Raw genomic sequence first — 12,921 nt, forward strand, 5'->3', positions numbered from 1 at the left:
CCTTCTAGCCACATCGTTTGGTTGTGGACTTTACATGCAAACCCTGATCAGTCTGCATACAGTGCAACTGCACACATGCACTCAGAAACATATGTATATAAGATATATAGGGGTGAGCAGACCGCAGCAGAGATCCTCCTCCACATGTCCAAATCATGTCCTACTGGAGCTCAGCTGCGTCTCTTTCAGTATCACAGCATTACCGACCTCAATACAACACTTGAAATCTGCTTTTGAACCTCGTCTCGATTTGAACAAACAATTGTAAAATGTTGGGTTCTTTACTTTTTTCTTTTCAACACCAAATCCTCCAGAGAATTATGATGTTAATTTTTAGTGTATAAAGTGGATTAATACAAGGAGTCTTAGAGGGAGTTCTCAGTTATGCTGCTTAAATGCAATGATATTTGTAGTAGTGCTATTCGTGCAAGCAACTTATCCACACACAAAAAAAGCAACAGATAGTTGGATTAATAATCTAAACCACGTGTGTCATACTTTACACAGCATACAGCATATTAGTTACAGTAGATACTTTAGTTAGGTTATCTATCTATCTATCTATCTATCTATCTATCTATCTATCTATCTATCTATCTATCTATCTATCTATCTATCTATCTATCTATCCATCCTCCTTCAGCCCTATATACTTAACGATGTACAGGCATAAGTCAGGCATAATTATGCATGCAAACAGCACACTCCCATCATCACACATAGACACACACAGATCAGATCACAAATCTCTACCCTTTACCATCTATCTGCTTAATCCTCATCCACTGGAGGCAGAGGGTCTGTACTGTGGCAAACTGTCTATTTTTAAACTTGACATATTAGTCATCTCTTAGGGGAGTAACATTGTAATTTATGGAATTCATGAATACCAAGCTGTTGTGTTCCCCTCTTGTTTATTTCCCCTCCTCCTTCTCAGCACAGTGTAACTGCTTTGGATGAATTCAGAACAAACTCAGATGCAGTTGGGTAGGATCGCTGTCTCCACAAGAGCACAGATGCCAATCAGCTGCTGCTAAGGAGGGAGCTTGGTAGCTCCTCACATCACACTTTGGGTATGTGGTTAAATGTGTAACAAGTTCTAACTTATTCCTTTAGCCCTCAACAGAAGGATACAATTGCTCCTAGATACAACGATGCACATCTAAAAATCTTAGAGTAGACAACCGTCTCCCATTTGGTTTAGTTCCCCTTAATCTTTATTACTCATTATTACTTTTCTATCAACTGCTAAATCTCCATTTATGTTTTGCCACAGCTGAAGTAAGATTTATCCTTAAATTAGCTCATCAAAATTGTACATTAAGGTAATCATTTCTAGAAATTTCATTATGAAAATTATGAGGACATGGATCTCAGATTTAGGATGGCAAGACAGTAGTACTGCAGCAATTTTTAACTTGGCATTCTTTGTCCCGACTAGAATGGACCAAAGGTCCGCTGGCAGACCTCTGGCCAGAGGTATTGGCTTTCAAAGCTAATGATCTCAAATTGTACACTTGTGGGTAATTAAGCATCGCTGTTCCCTCAGTAGCTTACAACAGCAAATATGTCATTGTGAGAATAAACAACAATTATACTAACACTCATTACACTCTAATTGCATCATCAGAATCACAAGCAAGGGGGCATCTTATTAAAGGCTACCATCCAAAGGCTACAACAAAATGGAAGAGCCAACAAGCCCGATGACTTTAGAAACTGACTTACACAAGTATAGGAGGCTACATGAACACTGGGATTTAAAAACAGAGCATGCATTTCAAACCCCTCATGGGTATTTGGTGGTCAACGACAACAAATGCACTTAATGCAGTTGAAAGTGCTGCTAAAGCTAAAAATACTCATACAGGCAATAAAGTAATATGACCCCACTCAAATCTTTCCATCAGACACTAACCAAATAGAAGTCAAAAGAACCAATGATAGATGGATAGAAAAAAAACAGAGAAGCAGCTAAACCACTGGGATTAGTGCTAAGTAACTAAATGGGCCATATCACTTTTCCATTACCAGAAAGGAATAGCTATTTCAACTGCTGGAATCTAAATAAAAAAGGTGAACTCTGTCCTTCCTCCGTCTTTTGTTCATTCGTGTGTAAACACCTCATAGCCATCTGTTTCTTAACTTCCCCATAAGAACAAATGGAGATTTGCCATCATATCCACGAGGCCCATCAATAAATAAAGTTGACACAAATAAACAGATAAATAAATAAATGTGAAGAGCCTTGCAAATGGGCATCAGTCAGCATTAGTGATGGAACCATGTCAAGAACAATCATGCTTGACTGGATGGGGGAGTGCCTGAGTGCAGGGAGCATTCTCGCTGATTGTACAGAGTGTATTTGCGTATCTACGTGTGAGAGAGTATGAGGACATTGCTGTGGTTTTTACCTTTGTACCTTCATTTTAACCCGCTGCCTTTAACTCTTCACCGCTATCGCTGTTGAGACGTCTTTCCATCGTTGCACGGTACACCTACTCACTCCGTTTCACAGATGGATTTCTTTTCTACTTTCTTTTCCTCACATATGCGTTTCTTCTCACGCAAGATCACAACTCATTCTTACTCCTCTATCGCCCTCTCCGTGTTTCTAAAATAACTTAAATTTGCTCAGTTAAAAGGCAAATGACTCATCAGCTGACTGCATTTATCCTGGAACATGTATTATGATGAGGGAATTACTTCTCATTTGATGTTTTCACAGATACAAAAGTACAGACGTCTTTTGAGCCTGTATGTCACTTTTTTTTTCCAGCAGGGTTTGAATTAATATATGCCTATTATTAAATTTTCCTTTTTGTTGTTTAGACAGTTAAATGGATGATTTGCTGCATAGATTCATGTTTAATAAACAACACACCTTGGATGTGAAAGTGTGCACAACCTACTAAGGGTGTGGGAGTCTTACTGCTGTTATCAAATTTGCAAAACACTCTTTTCATAGAATCAGGAGTAATTAATCTTGTGCCTTTACTTTGTTGCAAATGAGGCAGACAAAAATTAGTCAGATTTTAAGGCAACAAAAACTAATTGAAAGGGGGTTCTTATCTTATTTGCTGTGAGATATATACACATCATTATAGCTCATAAAACCTCTGAATAAGCCTGGCTTTGTCTTGTGATCAATTGAATTGTTTCTGCTTTCACAAGATGTCTTTCAGAATGAATTCATTGGTCTGGTATTTTCCTATAAGAACTGCAACTTCTCCTTTGCTCAGTGTTCAACAAATATATGTTGTTTATGATCAGCTGTTTACGCCAGAGGACAGAACACACAGTTGGTGTTACTGTCACTTGCTGCCATCTCAAATGCATTGTTAACTAATTATGCATTATTCATTTAATCTAAAAATACCATGTTTGTTAAGCTTCAGAAAAAAGAAAAGAAAAAAAAAAATCAGCATATTAAAATTGCTCTAAAGATGGAGCTTTCTTGCACTCCAGAAAGTAAAGGTGTGATTTATAATTAAGCAAACTGAACAACATGTTGAATCCTTCTTGTAAGACTCCAAAGTGTAAAAAGGGAAGAAAGAAATGTTGCGACATCTAGCTACTTCCAGCTGAGAGCATCACACATACTGTATTTTTTTAAAATATCCTTGTTCCCAGCATCACATTTACTGATATCTGCCACTGAATGGAACATTAAACACTCCTTGACACATCCTCTCTTCGTCTGTATTTATGGGAATTACCATTATCAGTCATTACCCGGTATGTAGTTCTTCTTCTATACCTCCATATTATTGCATATCATCACATCAAGCCTGCCGAGTGGGAATGTAAAATATTAATTCCATCTCATTCTGGCTGACAGATTATAGATAGCGGCTGACACTTCAAATGCAAACATAGAGTTGGACATTATGTCTTATACTTTAATAATAGCCACATTATATTAAGGAGTTAAAAAAAATACACACACACATACACATGCGCGCACACACACACACATACACACACGAGTGTGACAGGAGGAGAAGAGGCATTCGATTCTGGCACCGTGTCTTATTGTGAGAGGAAGTCATAACCATACAGGATGGCATACTATTCCACCGCACATTATTTGCTCTCTAGCTGATCATCAGTTGGCCCTGCTGTATGCCTAATGAGCGATAAATAAGGTTTAATTCAACCGACACAAGTTGCCCATCCTTCAACACTAAGCATGATGGCTTGGATGAGATTCCATTGGAATTATATGAGGGCAATTTTTCAGCTAGTGGGATGGTCCGATTGTCTCCCCTATATTTGGATTTCATAGGCATTCCTTTGGCTTTAAGCTCTGCAAGTTTATAGGTCTATTAGGAATACATCAAACAATGAACGACATCAATCTTATTGTGAGAATGTGCCCTGGGTAAAAATAAGATAAAACCTTCCATTATGGAGCCTCCAAAGCACATTTGCCCTCCAAAATTGATCCAGTATTGACAATTTACACTTAGGGTGACCTTTCATAACTGCCCACATACTTGAAAGCCAATATTGTTTGGAGAGTGAGCAAGAAAAACACACAGCCCACTGCAAACGCTCTAGGATGTTATTGAATATGATAAGTTAGTAGACATTTTTGCTTTGCAGTTCTTCGTTGACGGTCCACTAGGCGGGAGGGCTGAGCTCTTTTTACATCAATGGAGGCCTCCACCTTTAAAGTAATACTGAATATAAGTGTTGAGAGCTCTGAGTCCAGTATATTAATGCAAAAAAGAAGGAAAGAAAAAGTGAGCACTACCATAAGAACTTGGCTCCACATGTCTTCTCAGGCAGGGAGTTGTAAAAGGGCATAATGGCATCGAAAGGGCATTCGGATGGCCCCCTGTTGATATCCTGTGCTCAAGTAGATACTTTCAGTGTAATTCAAACAGCAAAGGGTTTAGGGGGGTACTTAAGAGCAGGGGCAGGGGCGAGAGACCCCTGGTGTCCACTCAGTGAGGCTACCTTTATTAAGATTTGATTTATCCTCTCAAAATGGCTCCATGTCACACTTCACTTACTTTACGTCCTCTCTTGGCAGAGTCAAGCAACGAATCAGTTATGCGCCAAGGGTACTCAAATGGTACATAAAATCTTCATCTATATTTCCATGATGGGCTTTCTGCTGAGGATGAAAAATGATCAGGTCCAGAGAAATGCCCTATGGGTCAATAGGAGGGACAATGGCTTTGTCTATGTCCTAGGACATCAAGTCTTAAATGGAGTGGCTGTCCATGCCTCAGTTCCTTCCCATCTGCCTTTCCCTTTGGCTGTTGATAAATATCCTTATCTATAAGAAACAGGTGATAGATTTCAAGCAGCACGTCTCTACAGAGCTCTTCTCTCATCTACTCTATTGATATCTCACATCTACTAAGCCATTCGAGCTGTAGCATGAGGCACCGACACCCTCTGGGTCGCTTTGCCCCAAATCATGTTAGCTCCACTTCCTGTAGGAATGCCTCTAGGGCTGCCCCAATGAATAACATCTATCAACACCCTGAAGTGGAGGCCAGGAGCTTGTGGAGGCAAAGAGCTTTAGCCCTCAACTCAGAGGCACCCTACAGCAACAGTCCCTATCTGATATGTGACACAAGCTTGAATATGTGTGTGCGTGTAACAGTACAGGAGAACTGCCAGAGAGGTTGAGAGACAACAAAGGGAGATAAAACGATGGGTACAACATATGTGTGAGCAAATTAATTGCTAAGGGAATTATGATCACTATCGCTTCCTGTGATGTAATTTAAGAAACAAACGGGTGATTTTCTCTAAGATCAGGGGAAAGATGAGAAAATAGCTGCCAGGCTGAACATATTGTGGTTGTCTACATCAGGGTGATGTGGGTAACAAACACAGGAGTAATAAGAATGGGTATTAAAAAATCATTTAAGTCACAAATGAGGTTGGGGGATATAAGAGAACACGGGGATATTCTTTATCTTTACCAGCATCTCCTTAAAGACACTTTCCTTTAGACTTTTCATTTGCCTCTTTGCAGATTCATCTCCTTTCCTCCTTTAAAATTTCATGAGCGAAAATAGGTAATTTAATCTTCATTAAACATACAAGGGGCTCACTCTCTGGCCTGACCAGCTGAATTAACTGCTGGGCTTCAAGGGATTAGACAGTAAGGCTGAAATTCTGTAACCCTGACAAGCATTATATCATTGCATCTCTATTTTTTTTAATGGCCATAAGATGATCCTTCTCAGTTCAATGTCAAATAAGTCCTTAAGAGACTCACTATATAGAACAGTGGAGGGAACTTTTGATGGACTGACCCGTGAAGGTGAGACAGGAGACTGGGGCAGAGAGAGGAAGGGAGAGAGGCCCTGGTTTTGGATTGTAATGACATTGAAAAGGCAGTAAATAAATAAGATTGGCTTGGTTCTCTTTGAAATCTGATTGATGTGTCTTTTGGGATGCCCCCCAGTATGAAAGACCTACTGAGTCTGTGGCTTTCATCCCTGACCGAAAATCGATGAGCCAGGATGTATGAGAGGCTCCTGCTCTCTACCCACCAATCTCTTGCAAGATTCCCAGGTAACTGTATCACAAGAAAGGGAATAAGAAATGGTATAGTAGTGGGGTAACTTGCATCTTTTTTTTTTTTTTTTGTAAAACCTAATTTTCAATTACACGATCTACAAAAAAATAACATCACCATTGAAGGAAAAGCAAACTCAGTGTTGAGCCAACTGATATCAACAGCACAAAATACTTACAAATACAAATTATTCTCCTGAAATGAGACTGAACCTACAACAGTAACGTAGCCTCTCTGGTCCCCATCAGTCTATCCACTTTCTGTATGTTGAATTAGGAATGGCTGGTGTAATTGCATAACACATGAGTAAGGCCTCCCAGGTTAGATTTTCCATCTTACACAAAGTGGAGACAAGGAAATAGGAAATGCTTCTGGGATTGGGTGTAATTGTGATTGGCGGCACCTAGAATTGTGCTCAGCCTGACACTCGAGGTAGTCTGCTGAAGTATAGTTCAGCCTAAAGGACGACAAAGAATGGCATGCTGGGTTTAAAAGAACTCCTTTTGACGTAAGCCAAGATTCTTGTGCGACTCTGAGAGACTCTCTCTGGTACACGTTGCTCGTTTAAGGATGACAGGAGGTTAATCAAGCTTTAAACCATGAGATTACAACAGACATGACAAGCAGAATTGAATAGATTTGGCACTCTGTCTCATATAACTGCTCACAGAACCTTCTCTAACAGTAATTTAATGGACTGAAATGCCATCAGTCTGAGAGTCAGAGAGAAAGCACATATATACACAACAAAAGTACTTAATCATTAATGCTGCTGTGCTGACCCAAGAGTTACACCATCATTCTTTAAATGCTGACCAAACCATGCACACAGGAGTAACAACCCAAAGACAGCTTTCACTGACTGAGATGCCTTTTGTCAGCAAATCGTCCATCACTAGGTGACTATATTCTCTTTGGACTGTAGTTTGCTTTTTGTTTTTTTCTTTTTAATTCCCCCAAACTATGGGAAAAGATTTCTGTTTGTCCCTTTTCATTAGATAAGGACAATTCCCCCCCATGTTCTATAGCAACTGAATTCATTTCCAGATTCCATTTATGAAAAAATCCATGGAGCCGGCATGTCAAAAGGATTTTCCCCTCTCATCACCTCAGAGTAGAGAATCCATGCAGCTGTTTATCAAACCAGTACCGGGCTCCATATCAATAAACAGAGGGCTGTCAGTGCATAATGCATACTGGTAGCTCAGCAGTGCCCGTGGTGAAAGAAAAAAACAAAACAAAAAAAAAGTGCTGAAAAGAGTCTGATGCACAATGTCAAGCAGGAAATAGAACAATCTTGAGGACCACCGTAACTCTGGTTATCTCACAAAAATAGGAAAATAGGTCACAGACGTACAGAACACTGCATAAATATCATATTTATAAACAAAGACAGACAGTATTTGGTTTTACTGTGATCCAGTGGCACATCATATAGTGCCATTGGAAATGTCATCTTGTGGCAATCTAGGGTGGCCAATCATTGTTATCAATACTCAACAGGATGCCCAAATTGCATCCGAATTTGGACGGTGTTCACAGCAGATAGTACAGCAAGAACGTCCTTCTGCCCAGTCGATCCCACAAACAAGTTCCTGGTCTGGGTCTCCATACACAGACCACCGCAACAGACGTCCTTCTACCAAATTAGCTGCACTTCTACTGATTGCTCTATCTCTAATGGAGGAACCAGAGATCCAGCGTAAGAAACCCGACAGTCCTACTCACAATTTATTTTTTTTTCAGAACTCAGTGTTGATGGGCATGGGCCAATTTCACAGAGCTTTCACTTAGGCTTACATCATTAATAGTCTGACTACATATAGACATCTAAATTTATCTCTTGTACAAAGCTGATCATTTCTCGACAGCTTTAACAGGGTCTAATTCGGGTGATATATAAACTTCACAGAATTCACGGCAAAAAAAAAAATGTGGCTGATGGACCGATCTCTTCAAACCAGTAGATTTCTCTAGCAGAAAAAAAAAGCCTTCTGGAACAAACAAGTTTCAGGGCCTGTATTTAGATTGGTAAAGGAGGAGCTTTACATCTAGGTTCAGCTCTACATTTGGCAAGAAAGTGCAGTACAACACTTAAAACACTACTGGAGCTAAAACAATGTGTCAGTCAATCTTGTGCTCCATTTTATGTTCTGTGATTAAGGTACTTACTTAAATTAAAATCTTTCACTTGGGACAAAAACTTGCCCCCAGTACAAAAGAGGCAATGCATAATTTTCAGGTACCACACAAATGGCCAAGCGACCTTCAGCAGGAAAGAACAAAGTCTCACCTGCATGTTAGAACCCCACCTGTCGTTTCCACCTAATTATTCCTCTCCCTGCCGAGCTGCTGTGTTGTAGGTGGTGCCCTCCCAAGGACCCACCGAGGCTACTAGAGGCTCTGACACTACAAGCCAAGGGAATGCCACATGGGGGCAAACAGTCAGAGCCTTTGTGAACCCTCCGGTTCTTTGAAATATCAAACATAGCAGTACTTGTCTGGGGGTTCATGAGTTTCCAGACAATTGTCACTCCTTATTTCCACTCTGGACAGCTGTGGAAAAAGCTGTCCAGCTCCTGTCCAAGTTCTTGATGCAAGAGTTGCTGTTGTGCTAGAGTCCAGCCTAACCATATTTAATTGGTACTTTCACATATTGACTACTGGCATTAGCTTCTTCCTACCAATGAGGCAAAATTCCACATCTTTAAAGACAATTTCATAGCCAGGTGTCAGCTTGCCATGGCCTGTCCTTGGATTAATTATGAAAGTACTTTTTTTTTTAGCCATTCTTTTTAAGTGCTTGATTGATATGTTTGAAGAACTTTACAAGAAGAAAAATAAAATATATTCATTGTTTTAGCATCACACCATACAGACTCCTGACATGCATTCTCATCCATGAATACACCTGCACAATGTCAGGTACTTGGACATGCAGCAACAGCAGCAACAAGAAAAGACATAAAAAAAGCAAGAGAGCCTGCAAAGCATAAAAGGCAAGGATCCTTCAGGAAGAGGCATATCTGGGGTGCTGTTGCTCATCAGTTTGACATTTACCACACGTATATGTGAAAAGTAAAGTAATACACAAAAACATAGTGAGTGGCCAAAGTATTGAGGCCCACAGATCTCTGTAGCAGAATAACTCCTCAGCATCGCCACAAGACAGGGAGTGATATCATGCTGTGACAGCATAGATAATAGGAAGAGCATGGAAATTAGATGACAACTGTAGCTGCTCTATAAAACAGAAATTGTGCTGAGTGAATTTCGTTCCAGTCGTATGACCACTATCAGGATTTTATACATGTAACAGGATTTGAAATTCAGGCTCAAGAGGCCACCTCAAGGACAGTTTCTATACATCCCATGCTGTTATACTTCACTACATTGGATTTCAAAGGTATTCAGCGTAAGATTTACATCATGTCACTCAGCACTACAAGCAATGATGCCCATTATGGTCTCTTCAGTCCAGTTTTCTTGTTTACCCCTGCATATATTCATGTGATCAAAAAGAACTCTTTACTGGTGATGAAACACGCTACAATGTATAAGAGCTCATTCCTGCATTAAGGTATTTTTCTGTATGCAGACTTTTGTCACTGCTGACTATACCTGGAATTTGTTCAGAACTTCTCTGGTCTTGACATTAATCTAATCTCTATAATTAGAATACAGAGGATGTCTTTTTGTATGTGTATTTCTGTCCATGGACTTGAACTGAAAGTTGCTTTCTAAAGCGTTTCCAGAGAAACTGGGAGAAAGTTGTTATGTTACACCTGTAAAGACTTAAAAGGGCATATTGTTTTCTTTTGTATTTGGTAGAATAAGTACACTGCTGTTTATAGAACTTTTTCAAACAAACTTTTTTGCGATGGTATTTTACATTATTGACTGCATCATATAAATAGAAAAAAAACAACAACTATTTATTAAAAATTATTAAGTCTGGCAAAATGAACAAATATTTAACAGGTGTTCTCAGAATAATCCAAAAATGAGAATTTGCAACCTTTATATAAAAGTTCTGGGAAGCACTACATGCATACGGAGCCCGTCTGGTGACATCCATAAGAAATAAAAATAACTTGTTCCCACGCATTAGTAAATCGTGGCCACGAGTTATTAATGCGTGGGAACGACATAGTTAAGTCGTGGCCTCGCATTACTAATGTGAAGAAACAAGAGAAGTTGTGGAGCAAATGTCACAATGCGGTCATACCAGCTGTCGATTAAGGATAACGGGCGTACTTGCATGAAACACGGAGCATTTTGATTTGATTTAATTTAATTTTAACCTTGGAATGAACTTCACCGATATCCTGCGATCTCTTACAATGAAACACCGTGTGATAATTATGTCGGTACTACAAGTCCTAAAGTCGCCTTAGTTCACATTTTAAATCAAAATGTTCACCAGGTGCCATCCTGACACTGGAAAGAAATAGCTATCTCTTGCAGAGCATTATCCCATTGCTGAAAGTAACAGCTGATGCAATATTGCATCATCACCTGGGCATGTAAAGGTTATCTGATGCAATCTGTAAAACATATTGCTATATACTTAGGTCATTTGGACAATGTTACAGTTTTAGGGGGTGACACAGCACCATAAGGTAGAGTGCACAACCAACTGCAAGCAGTACTTAAGATGTTACTTACAAGGACTTTTATAAAACACTAGCGGACGTACATCAGTAATTATTCGACTCTTTCTATGTGCCATTGCAAAATGAAAGGTCAAGCAAAACCAATTGTGATTTTCAGTTTTTGGCATGCGTTGGTTTTGTCTATGATGCATTTTGAAACATGTTTCTATCGATAGGTTCCTAAAAACCATTCAGTAAGCTTATCTATGTAGAGCTTTCGGAATTCATTTTTGACAAAGAGTAAACCTTATGCATCATACCTTTGGAGATTTAATTATTTTCCGAGTGGAAAACTGGAACTCAGCACAGGACTCTGTATGTTGTAGAACAGCCCAGCTTGAGTGTTCTAAACGAAGGATGTGTGAGTTATGCAGCCAGTAGAAGTGCAGTAGGAAGCAAGACGGTGTTGTGTTTGGGTTAAAAAGGTACTTAAATACACACACCTAGAGTTCTGTTACCATAGTTAGCACCCGGCCACCGAGAGCCTGGACTGGAAGGGCTTTGATCACCTGTAGCAATGTTGGTGATGAAAGAAAGAATAAAAGAAGGGAAGGATGGAGAAAAAGGAAAAGAGAAAAAGGCATCAGAGGTGACTCATTTCAGATATTGGCAGAACCACTCCCAAAGTCTGGCAAAAACCCATTCAGGTTTGCTAACACACCTGCACAAACATTTGGGCAGACACAGGCTCACATTAAACCCAAATACATAAATATGGAATGGAAGAAGGTGGAATTAAAGAAAAAAGCTGGTTATGGTCATTGATGACGGCATCACAGGTGTTGAAACAAGAGGAAAATATGTGGTTATGTATGTTTGTTGCTTTGCTGTTAGATGGTATTGAAGTCAAAATACTAGAAAATTATTTTAAATTACTTTTTTATGAAGTTTTCATTCAGTTACTGATCTCTCTTCATGATAAAAAAAAATAGTAGGTAGCAGTATTTGAGTTTTTTTTTTTTTAAATATAATAATTCTTATTTTGGAATGAATTTCATTTATTGTTTTATGAACACGAACACACACACATGCACGCTGGTTCACACTGGTTTTACCCGTGGAAGTTCCAGTTGAGAAATCAGAGACAGACAGTCACACAAAGGAGGTAACAGTGTGCATTTAGCATATATTGTATAAACTGAGTTAAAACGTGAGCACTGCAAAAGAAGAACAGATTATTTTTTTAAAAACCTGAGTGTGAACAAAAGGAAATACATCCACTGGTAGAGTGTAAAAGGAAGTGAGCCAAGACGAGATTGAAAGGGCCTGGTCAATATGTCTAGGCAATGCCAACCAGGTACCTTTTCACTGCCAAATAAAAACAGATGACCACACAGGGCAGCATATGCTAATATTCTAGTACTAATCTCCCCAGTTTAAAAAAAAATACAAAAAGAAAAAAAGGCATATGTTTGTCTATTCTGCTATCAATAACAAAAGCTACATGTGACTGGTATTAAAACATTTGTAACTACAGTAAGCCAACCTGGAGGCAAGCAGAAAAGAGTAGTGTGTTTACAATGTCTGTAGATGTAATGTTGCCTATCAACAATCTAAATATATAAGGTTTGAATTTAATAGATGGGAAAAAAAAATCCTGCTCTGCTTTGAACATGTAGAGTGTAAAACAGAAGTGAGTACATCCCGGTGCAACATCACTTGTATGTGTGTACAAATACGAATAATTACATTGAAAAATGTCCAAACTGTATCACC

The 12,921-nt window shown here is 39.2% G+C and overlaps 1 protein-coding gene across 1 annotated transcript in view; it reads right to left on the reverse strand.

Moving 5' to 3' along the window:
- The window catches only part of diaph2 (diaphanous-related formin 2), a 382,471-nt gene that overhangs the window by 38,634 nt on the left and 330,916 nt on the right, over positions 1 to 12,921 (reverse strand). The window contains exon 28 of the mRNA XM_008276280.1: positions 11,649 to 11,714. Within this exon, the coding sequence (XP_008274502.1) occupies positions 11,649 to 11,714 (66 nt within the window). The remainder of the gene's footprint in view (positions 1 to 11,648; positions 11,715 to 12,921) is intronic.

The sequence above is a fragment of the Stegastes partitus genome, unplaced genomic scaffold (genome assembly GCF_000690725.1).
Source record: "Stegastes partitus isolate 25-593 unplaced genomic scaffold, Stegastes_partitus-1.0.2 Scaffold2, whole genome shotgun sequence".
NCBI lineage: Eukaryota > Metazoa > Chordata > Actinopteri > Pomacentridae > Stegastes > Stegastes partitus.